The following is an 11,623-nucleotide window of genomic DNA, read 5'->3' as shown; positions in this document are numbered from 1 at the left end:
GCGCACTAGAGGCGGTTTAGCCACACTGGACACACTGGGCTAGCTAACCAATCTGAGCCCATCACGTATTTCTGAGGGAGGGGCTTCATAAATGATCAGCGTGTTTATGGGAGAATGGACAGAGTGAATAAAGGTAAATTATGTGAAAAATAATGCGTTTTTTTAAAAACAAAGCATTAACACGTGTTAGACTGCACCCCATAAACACAATCAAGCCTAGAAAAAAACAGTAAACCACCCCTTTAATATGTCTTACAAAAATATCAGTTGTTTCTTCCTGACAAAGAAGAAGATGGAGCAAAGATTTAGTCTTCACAGTCTCAAAGCCAGCTGCTTCTGTTAAGGGGAGGGGGTTCCCTTGAAGCTATGAAGTGGGGGAAAGGGCTTTTGCAAAATCCAGGTGTCTCTTAGTTCTTTTATCCCCTCTATCCAGCCTGGGAGAGCAGAACAATTCTCACCAGATTACATCTGTGGGTGATTGGTGGGAGCAAAACACAAAACCATAAAGCTAGATGCATGAGGATCATCCAAGATCCTAGAAGCCTGCTCTGGTCTCTGATTGCCACAGACATGTGGTGGGTAGTTTATCTTTGCAAACGCAAATGCACAGATCTCAGCCTTTAATTTAAAGTCCATAATTAAACAATTGAGTCTTGGATAAGTTTAGAAGTACCTGCCTGTGGGGGGTAATGCTATTAAATAGGTACTGCACAAGAACAAGTAAATTTAAATATTTTGAAGAATGTTTGTATTCACAGTTATGACACATTTAATTACAAGACATGTAAGATCCAATAGAGAGTTGGTGTCATTGACACCAAACCTAGTGTTACGTGTCTTTACACAAGGTTGAAAATGCACTTGGCGCATATTAAATTTGAGAGCTATGGTGGAAAATGATCTTTGAATTTAAATTCTGGTCTTTGCCTCTTATATGACTGAAAATATATACCATACGTTTAATAGACTCAGTTTATGATACCCTTATGGTGCTTTTTTGTCTTTTTTGTGTCATAACTTTAAAGACTATGTTTTCATTGTATATGGAAAGTAGCAGCTTGGCGATTTTTGGAAATATCTTATGATGTTAGGGTCAATGATATATAATGGTGTCCACAGTAAAGAAAATTTAAAAATCTTTTAAAAATCGAGTTTAAAACACATTTGGCAAGTTCTTAGAAATGCATTCTTTGTATTTATGTTGGTTCCATATGGTTTTGGGGAAAAAATGCTTCTAACATTAGAGCGAGAGAGTTTTTAAAATTCAAAAAAAAAAAAAAAAAGTTTAATTTTATGATGTGGTGTAACCATCAAGAAAACAGTAATAACATTTTTCCTTACACATTACAATACATGTGCGTGTATCTTTTCCAAAAAAAAGTTTTAATTAAAAATTTTCAAAGTAAAATATAGTTTTATAAATATAATGAATTATTCATTCATATATATCATTAAGTTTTGGGGAGTCGCACCACATGACATTTAAAACCTAAACTAACCTATAACAAATAATAAAAAGTTAAAATTGTCTGATATTTTAAGAGTCTGCAGGGGTTGGTTTTTTATGTTGTTATTGTTTTCTGCATGTTGGTTGCACCACATGACATTGTTGGTCGCACCACATGGTGTTTTTTCAAATATCGGCAGTTTTGTTAAAATATTTTTTTCTAAGAAATAATAATAAAAGATTATTTCAGACTACTTAAGAATTGAATTATTTTAATGAGGCTTTCCCCCCCTTCATTTTAATATTAGAAATATCACCATGACATTTTCGACTATGCCTCTTCAGAAATGTAAAAATAATTTTAATTCAGAAATCAAAATCATGCTCATTATTAAAGAGATGTATTAATTGCATTTCGGAACAAATTAATAGACAGAACAAACAAACAAACAACAAATAAATAAATAAATTGCACCACATCACTGACCCGTGATCCATGGAAAAAATTATAGTAATACAGATTTGGAATGCCATAAGGCTGAACTACTGCTTTAAAGTTGACAATATAACAAAAGAGTACTGGAAAGGTATAAACCTGACCTCCCTGTGGGCAAAATATTATTAAAGATACTGCACAATAATATGGAATACAGAGAGTAGCTTGTGTTTGCTTGGGAACCATCGCTCCAACAAAGCACTTCTGGCCTCTTTATCTTCCTTATCCAGAGGCCCAAACAAGAGCGGACATGCAAATCAAAGGCTAATAAGACACCGACTGGAGGCAAGAAGGGTAAAAAAGGAAAGCGATACAGGATGGAAGAGGGCTAGTGGGAAGAGGCTGAGTCGAAAGCTCATTGGTGGGGCTTGTTTTCATAAGCCGTGGGTCGCATTGGTATTATCCCCGCTCCGCGATTACCCGGTGACCCCCAGAGGGCAACACGTTGACCCGAGATCACGATGATGCCTCTGGGTGAGTGGGGGGTGTTGAAGTGGAGATGGAGGTGGAGAAAGAGGAGGGGGGCAGCAAGGAAGCAGAGCAGATGCCAGGGCAATTAAAGGGACCCGGGGAATGTGACGAATGCGGTCAATCTGTCAAACCACCCCTGGAGTCACAATATTACTTCTAAGATATACGGTTGAGCCCTGGAGGGGGCTGGTTCAGATAAGACGAGGCTTTGACACTGCCTGCAGACCATTTAAGGGTTTGCTTTCAGCTCAGTTATCCCGACTTCTTTAAACTTATTAATTCTTCTTTTATCTGTTGTTCTCTGTTATATATTGTATAGACTAATTTTCTTCACTCCTTTTCTTTTTTTGGCTTGCATAGGGGAGGGGTAAACACCTCCGTCCCGTAGCAGACAGGAGTGGGAATGTTTGGAAATGAAACAAGAGACAGCGGCGTCTGTAGAGGCAGGAGGCTTTGAGCCATGTTTGAGCTCAACGTGAGCCAAACGACTCTATAAAGACAGGGCAGCGAAGTCTCTCTTAATAATCTCGCCAAATTATTTGGTACACAAGTAAATGAAGCATGTAGCATTTGCCGTTTAGTGGCATTGATTTAAAGGGTTAGTTTACGCCAAAATGAAAATTCTGCCATCATTTGCTCAGCCTCATGTCGTTCCAAACCCCTAAGAAATTCGTTCATTTTCAGAACACAAATGAAGATATTTTTAATGAAATCTGAGAGATTTCTGTCCCTCCACTGAAAGTCTGTTCACCCAAAACTCTCAAAGTTTGTAAAGAGATCAAGAAAGAGATCCATTTGAATTGAGTCTTCCGAAGTGTCACGATCGCGTTATATGATGAACAGATTTAATGTAGGCTTTTATTTACATATAAACATTGGTCAGCGAACATAAACAGAATCTCAAGCATACTTGTTTAATGCGCGAGATCCTATGAGGTTCATTCTCAGCACGTTTGAGCTTCACCAATGAAGCCATGAAGTTTGTTCTCACATGTCAATGCTCTTCTTACATGTGAATAAAGCCTAAATGAAATCTGTTCATCATAAAGTGATCATGTTTTTTTAGAGACTTGGATTAATTCGATTCATATAGATGACTTGGAGGACTTGGATTCGCTCGATTCATATAGTTTTATTTTTACAATCTCTTTATGAATGTTTTGAATCGTCAACATTTTCAATGGTGGGACAAAAATTTCTCAGATTTTGATAAATATCTTCATTTGTCTTCCAAATATGAACAGATTTCTTATGGGTTTGGGTGGGGGTGAGTAAATGATGACAGAATTTTCATTTTGGGGTGAACTATCCCTTTAAATCAAAGTGTATTTTGTCTTAGGATACATTTCAGGTACTTACCGAGAGTACCGCAGGGTTTGTTCTTATAGGTGCAGATGTCATACCTAAAAGAGAAAAGAAATCAAAAGTGAGGTTTTCATATGACAGAAATTCATCAGGACTCCATACGGTAACTTATGAAGAAAACGTGAATGGCGTTTGCCTGTGCAAAACTCGCTAGCCAGCGAGTTCGACTGGGGTTGCTAACGTTTTCTGGGTGGTTGCTTAATGGCTGGAGTCAAAAGAGGGTAACACTTTAATTTGATAGTCCACTTTAGCCATTCTGCTAACTTCGCAACTACATGTCAACTTATTCTACTAACCCCTAACCTAACTACTACTAATACTCTACTAATACTAATATCTACTAATACTCTAATGAGAGTTAGTTGACATGTAGTTGTAAATTAATGAGAGATAGTTGACATGTAGTTGTAAATTAATGAGAGTTAGTTGACATGTAGTTGTAAATTAATGAGAGTTAGTTGACATGTAGTTGTAAATGAATGAGAGTTAGTTGACATGTAGTTGTAAATTAATGAGAGTTAGTTGACATGTAGTTGTAAATTAATGAGAGTTAGTTGACATGTACTTGCAAAGTTACTTAGTAGAATGTCTAAAGTGGACTATCAAAATAAAGTGCAACCAAAACGGTCAAACTATGATCCACTCATTTTTTTTCGCCCATTTCATTATCTACAATGTGAAAACCATAAGTATTAGCACAGTGCATTAATATGTGATTATGTTCATAACGCATAATCTTACATTAACAAGGTCCACATTTGCATTTTATCTGCTCTTGCTTTTACCAGCATCTTGAAGTTTTAGACTTATTATACTAGTACTTTTACTTCTTTTAAGCAAGTTTAAAACTTCAAACTAATGCAATATAATCAAAATCTATGACCCATTGATAGCATCCACTATGACTTACTGTCGGGTTTTTGTTGTTGATTATTTTGTAATCCAAACTCTTGGGACTTGGCGTCAGTCGGCAGACATTTTCGATGGCAGGCCTATATGAAAGAATGCCAAATATTTTCTTATTCCCCAAATGGGGCATTTAACACCTCCTGAAAAATATCACAAGCAGTTTGGACTGCTGAGTCTGGCCAAAGGCAGGCAGCCAGGCTTTGTTTGACATTGTCTTCAACGCAGAGGAAAGACACAGTGCCTGATCTGAATCATATTAAACTATCTCAGAAGCTTTGTGTTTTGCGTCAGGGGCTTGAGGGGAACGGTGCAGACGTTTTGCATATATTCAGTCAGACTGGTAGTTGGAAAGTTCCTATCGGCCTTCTATTTTGGTGTCAATCTGAAGATATCCATGCGCTCTGTTTACCGTGGCAGCTGAAAAGGGTCAAAAGAGCCAAATGATCTTCGAATCTGGAAAATCATACTGGAATATTGGAGCCCAAAAAATAAATAACCAAAACAAGGGTTTCTTTGTACTCCTTTGCATAGTTTATAAGCACGTAAGATGCTGCTTATACAATTTATACAAATGTGAAAAAATGTAAACTCATTGTGAGATCGCGTTCATGTGAAATATTAAGAAAATGTGAGTGGCGCTTGCCCATGCAAACCATGCTGCCATGATGCCAGGGTTATGTGAGTGTTTCTCAGGCTGTTGCTATGTAATTGCTAAGGAGTTCGGAGTAGCTGTAGCTAGATATGACTCAGATCCTTCCTTCAGTTTCTATTTAATTTTTTAATTTATCATCATATGTTCTTTAACAAGCCACGTGAATTGAGATATTATGTCTGTAGTATAAGGTATTTGTCAAATTTTAAAATAATATTCAAGGTTCAGTACCAGTTAAGCTCAAAGTACAGCACTCGCATCATAATGTTGATTACCACAAAAATTATTATTATTATTATTACTTTTTTTTTTTTTAAAGCAAACATTTGTGAGACGCTTACAAAGGAAGTGAATGGAGCCAGCTGGTAAGTGTTAAAATGCTCACTGTTTCAAAAGAATAGCCACAATAAAACAATCTCTTATTAAAGGGGTTATTATGTCCTTTTACGAAAGTCTTGATTTGGTTTTTGGGGTGTACTAGAATAGGTTTTGATGCTTGATTGTTCCAAAAACTCATTATTTTTCACATATTTTACATAATTGCAGCACCTCTCTCAGCAGTCTGTCTCAAATGCCCTGGTGTGCGTTTCCCAAAAACAAATATGGTTGCATGTTCTGTCGTTACCAATAGAGTTCAGTGGAACTTACCACCATAGCTAGCTAACAATGCTTTTGGGAAACACACCCCTGTTTATTTCCTTTTTGATGAAGCCCCTCCTTCTGAAATACGAAATGTGCTCTGATTGGCTAGCCGGCCCAGTGCATTGTGAATGGCGAACTGCTTAGAGTGTGTTCCGGAAATGAATTTAGACGTTTCAGAGTGGTATGTTTTTTTTTACAGTCTATGGTGTCTAGCGCAGCTCAACCAGGCCTCTCCCCCTTTTTTAATGAGTGACATTGTGACTTCACAATATCCGGAAGAAGTGCGCTTTGAGCCATTTGTTGTAGTTCTTAAAGTGTTAAAGAGAAATCTCTCTTTGGAGTGGACTCTGCACTTTGTAACTGCATATCTTTTTCATTCTCAAACAGCAATATTACACACTAACTAAAGCTGAAAAAGTGAAAAAGCATAATAATAAATCTGTTATTAACATTTTCTGTTTACACTTTATATCCAGTTGTACAACTTTGTTGCCACTGTATGTAAAACCTAAAACTAGGGATGCACCGATACCGATACTGGTATCGGTATCGGGCCCGATACTGAGCTCCTGTTCTCGTACTCCTTAAAATGCCCCGATACCAAACGCCGATACCACACAGCATGTGATAAGCGGCATATTCAAACAAAGAAACACAGACAACAGAACAACAGACAGCAGAAAGGAGTTAAGGATGTCTACTACGAAGTATATGTATGCAATGAATATAATATTAAACATTCAGTATTAACGCCTGTATAGCTGATGTGCGCGAGCTGATTAACAAAGCACGCTGAGTGGATTGAGCGCGCGGCGACGTAGATGCGCGAGCTTGTCGAGTGAATATATCTTTCTCACAGACATCACTGGAAAGTTTGTAGTTCGGTCGGATATGTCAAAAACAAGTAAGTAAAACAATGCACAAGTTACTTAACGGTAGGGAGAGAGAGAGAGAGCGAGAGAGAGGGAGAGCGCGCGCACTTCTGTTGTGTGATCTTTGATGTTCACTCACTTAGCACGCATCATTTGGATTAAAACTAAATCGTAAAAATAAAACCATTCATAGGGGCATTCACTATAATCATCATTTATTTTCAACCTTAGGCATACACGACTTTCTAGCGAAAGTGAATCTAGCAGCCTGTGTGAAATGCGCTAGACTGTACTATTCTGCATCAGTACAAACACGTGCAGGCGTTGCGCGTGTTTTGCTTGCTTGAGTGTTTCTGCATTATATGAGTGGCTTTGGAATATAAATCGCAGCACGTTTCAGATGAAAAAACGCGACTTCTATTTCTGAAAATATCACAGTTAGGAGATTTATAACGAGTGGTTCCCTGCATTATTACAGCAAAGCGTGTGATTACAGTACTAAGCCGCTGCTCTAATGCTATTAAATTAAAGATGATGTACCATAGAGCAAAAAATGAACAGTGAAAGTAACAAAAACTTGTAAAATACATTTAATGGGCATAATTAAGTGTGAAAATAACCGAAGGATATACAGTGAAACCAAAAATTATTCAGAGACCAGATATAATTTTTGATATTTTTTTACTAGTGGGTGCAGGACATTATAGTTCATTTATGTAAAGTGAGGATATCAAAATAAACTAAACTGTGATATATTATACCCAAAAATTCTTCATACAGTGGACTACCAGTAAAATTGATACAAATTTGGGTCCAAAAATTATTCAGACCGAGTCTGGGAAAAAAAGTTCAGGTTTGCATGAACCTGGTTGACAGCATGCCCAGGAGACTATATGCTGTCATTGAGGCTAAGGGTTGCCCGACTAAGTATTGCTAGTTGTGTAAATACTGTCATACTAACAGCTGTCTGAATATTTTTTGGTTGATTGTAATCTATTACATACCTTTCTATCAGAATTATCTAGCATTATCAAGATGAATTTGTTCTGACACCGTTTAACTCTGAGTTCTTGTCATGTTTTATTACCATTTTCTAAACTATAGCGAATAAACTGTGATAATGTGAGAAATGTTGAAGGTGTCTGAATAAATTTTGGTTTGACTGTATCTATTTGATAAATGAAGTTAACCAACTAACATTATACATACCCTTTTGGTTTCTGTACCCAATATTTAAAAAATTTACAAATGCAATAAAAATATCGGTATCGGTACTCGGTATCGGCAAGTACCAAAAATAGAAGTATCGGTATCGGGTGAGTACTGGAAAAAGTGGTAAGGAGTACTGGAAAAAGTGGTAAAAGTGGCATACCTACCTAAAACCTTAAAGGGATAGTTCACCCAAAAATGAAAAATTCTGTCATCATTTACTCACCCTCATGTTGATCCAAACCTGTATGACTTTCTTTCTTGTGCAGAACACAAATAAATATATATGATGAAGAATGCTGATAACTAAATCATTTTGATTACCCTTGACTTTTACGGAGAAAAAAACAACAACCTGAAATATTTCTCACATCTTTTTTTATATATATATTCCACAAAAGAAAGAAGGTTTGCAGGTTTGGAATGACATGAAGGTGAGTAAATTCTAGATTCTTGGGTCAACTAATGACCATAAATTTGAAAAACCTCACAGCTTAAATAATACATAAGTTTTAACAAAGACTTTATTTATACAATAATAAGCTTTACATTTCTGTATTTAAACCCTCCATAAATCTAAACCCCCTTTTACTTCCACTGTAAGTGCCTCACTGTAAAATTAATTCTCAATTTTTTTAAAAGAAAAGAAAGAAAATGGGGGATACACTGAAATTAATATCAGTGGTAACATTATGCCACAAATTCTGTTGACTGAGTTTGTACTGAACATATTAAATATATGTAAATATATGAATATATTAAAAATATTAATACCTTAAGCAACCACATGTAATAATAACTACATAACATTAGCATGGCATCAAATTGCTACATCTGTATGTATAGCCAATATGTTATTACGTTTTATCTGTAAGTTCAAACAAAACTACATATTAAACATCAGAGTAAATTAGATGGAAGATCGAACATACATATGTGTGTGTGTGTGTGTGTGTGTGTGTGCGACTGACCCACTCTTTCACTTGATGTCTAATTGATGTACATACTGTACTGGTAATTCAATAAGAATAAAAAAAGAATGGCATACACGAGGAATGATGAACAAGGTCTCTGCCTTCAAGACGGGCTTTTAATGTATTAGAAAACCAAGGACTCCCTCCTCGTCCCATGACTCCCAAAGCAGAGCAAACCCACCAGCATTAGGTCCTGTCTCATGAACTTGTGTCGAGAAGCTGACCTCATTTGGACATCGATTTATTTTGATTTAGCTACTTTAATTTCCCTCAGCTCTCGCAATGGATCGTGTTCCAAACAAGCAATATTGCATCCCCCTGTCATGCTCCGGTCAAAAGTCTAGGACTGGAAAAACATTGCTGAAGAGGTCAGGATGGACCGTCCGTCTGGATGATGTTTCTGCATCACACAGTCTTTATGTTTCTTCCTCATGTACCAGCAGAGGTACTGCAGCAAATGTGGCAAATGCCATCACTCGAGAGCTTCTGTCTAAATGTTTACATCTCTGAGCCACCCAATGAGAGGGACAGCTGACCTCACAAAACTGTCCATGTGACCTCTGCTGAAGTGAAAATAATTTGAACAGATATATGGATACATAATAATTTCTACTGTGAGAGTGATGTCCTTTTTCTGTTACACTGTTAATTTAAAATCACATAACTATATGTGACCCTGGACCACAAAACATAAGGGTCATAAGGGTAAATTTTTCGAAATTGAGATTTATACATCATCTGAAAGTTTAGGAATAAATAAGCTTTCCATTGATGTATGGTTTGTTATGATAGGACAATATTTGGCCGAGATACAACTATTTGAAAATCTGGAATCTGAGGGTGCAAAAAGGCGGGGCATAGAGGACCTACAATAATGTACAGTATTTGAAAAATAATGTGTTTTTTGAACATTAAAGCATGTCAACATATTCTGTTACACCAAATACACAAAATAATGATCTTTAAAAAAGCATCATATGACCCCTTTAAGACTGGTTTTGTGCTCCAGGGTCACATATATATTTCAGTTAACTTAATAAACAACAATACTACAATGATTTACTTTCGTAAATTATGGCAACTACTGCAATTTTAGTAAACGTAATAAACTTCGTAAACTATCGAAATTAACACTTTTGGTAAAAAAGTGTAAACTTCATAAATGAAGGAAACTGACACAATTTTAATTTTGAAAACTACATAGTGAAATTTGACTAAAATCGTTGCAAAAGTCTCAAATTTTACTACAATTTAAAAAGTTGGAATTTTCTAAATTGTCATAGTTACAATAGTTACAATCAAAGTTACAATAGTTTATGAAGTTTACTATAATTAAGATTTTTGCATTCATTTAACGTTTACTAAAAGTGTCTGGCAGTTTCCTAAAATTAAGATCATTTTAACAATGTACAGTTACTAAAATTGCGATAATTGCTTAAAGTTTACTTACATTGTTTCAGTTTCCATAGTGAAATTTTTGTTACATATTACAGTACATTTCACTATTATATAGTGTATAGTAACTACTGTATTTAATATACATTGTAAACAACAGCAACTATCACAATTTTAGTAACCATTGTAAAATATTGCAAATTTTGATATTGTAATAAACACTGTACAGACAATTACAACTATAACAAGTTTACTAAAATTCATAAACTATTCACAAACTACCGTCACTATGACAATTTTAGTTTACACGTTATTTTAAGGTGTCCTTTTTACAGTGTAATTATACATTTAAGTACTGAGTATTATTAATTAACAACATGTAATTACTATAGGGTTAAGGTTAGTTACATGTAATTATGCATAATGTGCATAACAACGTATTTAACGTGTAACAAGTAAAAGGTAAAATAAAGTATTACCCAAATTTAGTAAAAGTCAACTCGAAAAGCGTCAAACAAGGTCAAAAGCATGACTAATTAGCACTGTAGTAGTCTATTAGTGTTCCAAGAACACAAGCTGTAACACTGACTTTCACCAAAAATAAGCAAATAATCATAATCGGCTTGAGAGCTAATGAGTAAAGACATTACGTTGAATGGTATGCTGGCGCGTTTACTTGAACAGGCTTTCAAGGAAACATCACTCTGATTGTTAAGCTCTCCTTCAGGCTATCATTAGTCATATATGAAATCACCTCACATAAATGTCTCCAAACTAAGCACTGCTAGTATAAATGGTCATAAAATCGCGGCGCTGCAGGGGCTCCTCCCTCCTGGAGTACTCAATAATAAACTAACCACACAAAGCTAATCAACATATTAGCCTTTGTGTAAATAAGACTTTATACATGCTGCACATGAATCAGATTTGATTTTCCAATCAAATCTAGAACTGACTGGCTACACGGACTAACTGATGAAATGTGATCTGTTCATTCATACAGTGCAGTCGATATTCAGTGTATGTCAAATTACTTTTGTGGAAAGAGAGGACAGGAAAATGAAATATTGCCTTTGCTCATGTCTATTGTGACATTTCGCTCACAAGCATATATTTATGAAAATACTATTCTCCCTTGTCCAAAATAGCTGACTCAGTGACTCATTCACTATGTAAGTACAGGTAAATGTC

General features: G+C 35.8%; 1 protein-coding gene across 1 annotated transcript in view; it reads right to left on the bottom strand.

The window, feature by feature from the left end:
• Window positions 1-11,623, bottom strand: part of LOC107713302 (A disintegrin and metalloproteinase with thrombospondin motifs 6-like) — a 91,495-nt gene that overhangs the window by 63,904 nt on the left and 15,968 nt on the right. The window contains exon 8 of the mRNA XM_016518763.1: window positions 3,774-3,817. Coding sequence (XP_016374249.1) covers window positions 3,774-3,817 — 44 coding nt within the window. The remainder of the gene's footprint in view (window positions 1-3,773; window positions 3,818-11,623) is intronic.

The sequence above is a fragment of the Sinocyclocheilus rhinocerous genome, unplaced genomic scaffold (assembly GCF_001515625.1).
Source record: "Sinocyclocheilus rhinocerous isolate Xijiao unplaced genomic scaffold, SAMN03320098_v1.1 scaffold688, whole genome shotgun sequence".
Classification (NCBI taxonomy): Eukaryota; Metazoa; Chordata; class Actinopteri; order Cypriniformes; family Cyprinidae; genus Sinocyclocheilus; species Sinocyclocheilus rhinocerous.
This window is presented reverse-complemented; position numbering and strand designations above follow the sequence as displayed.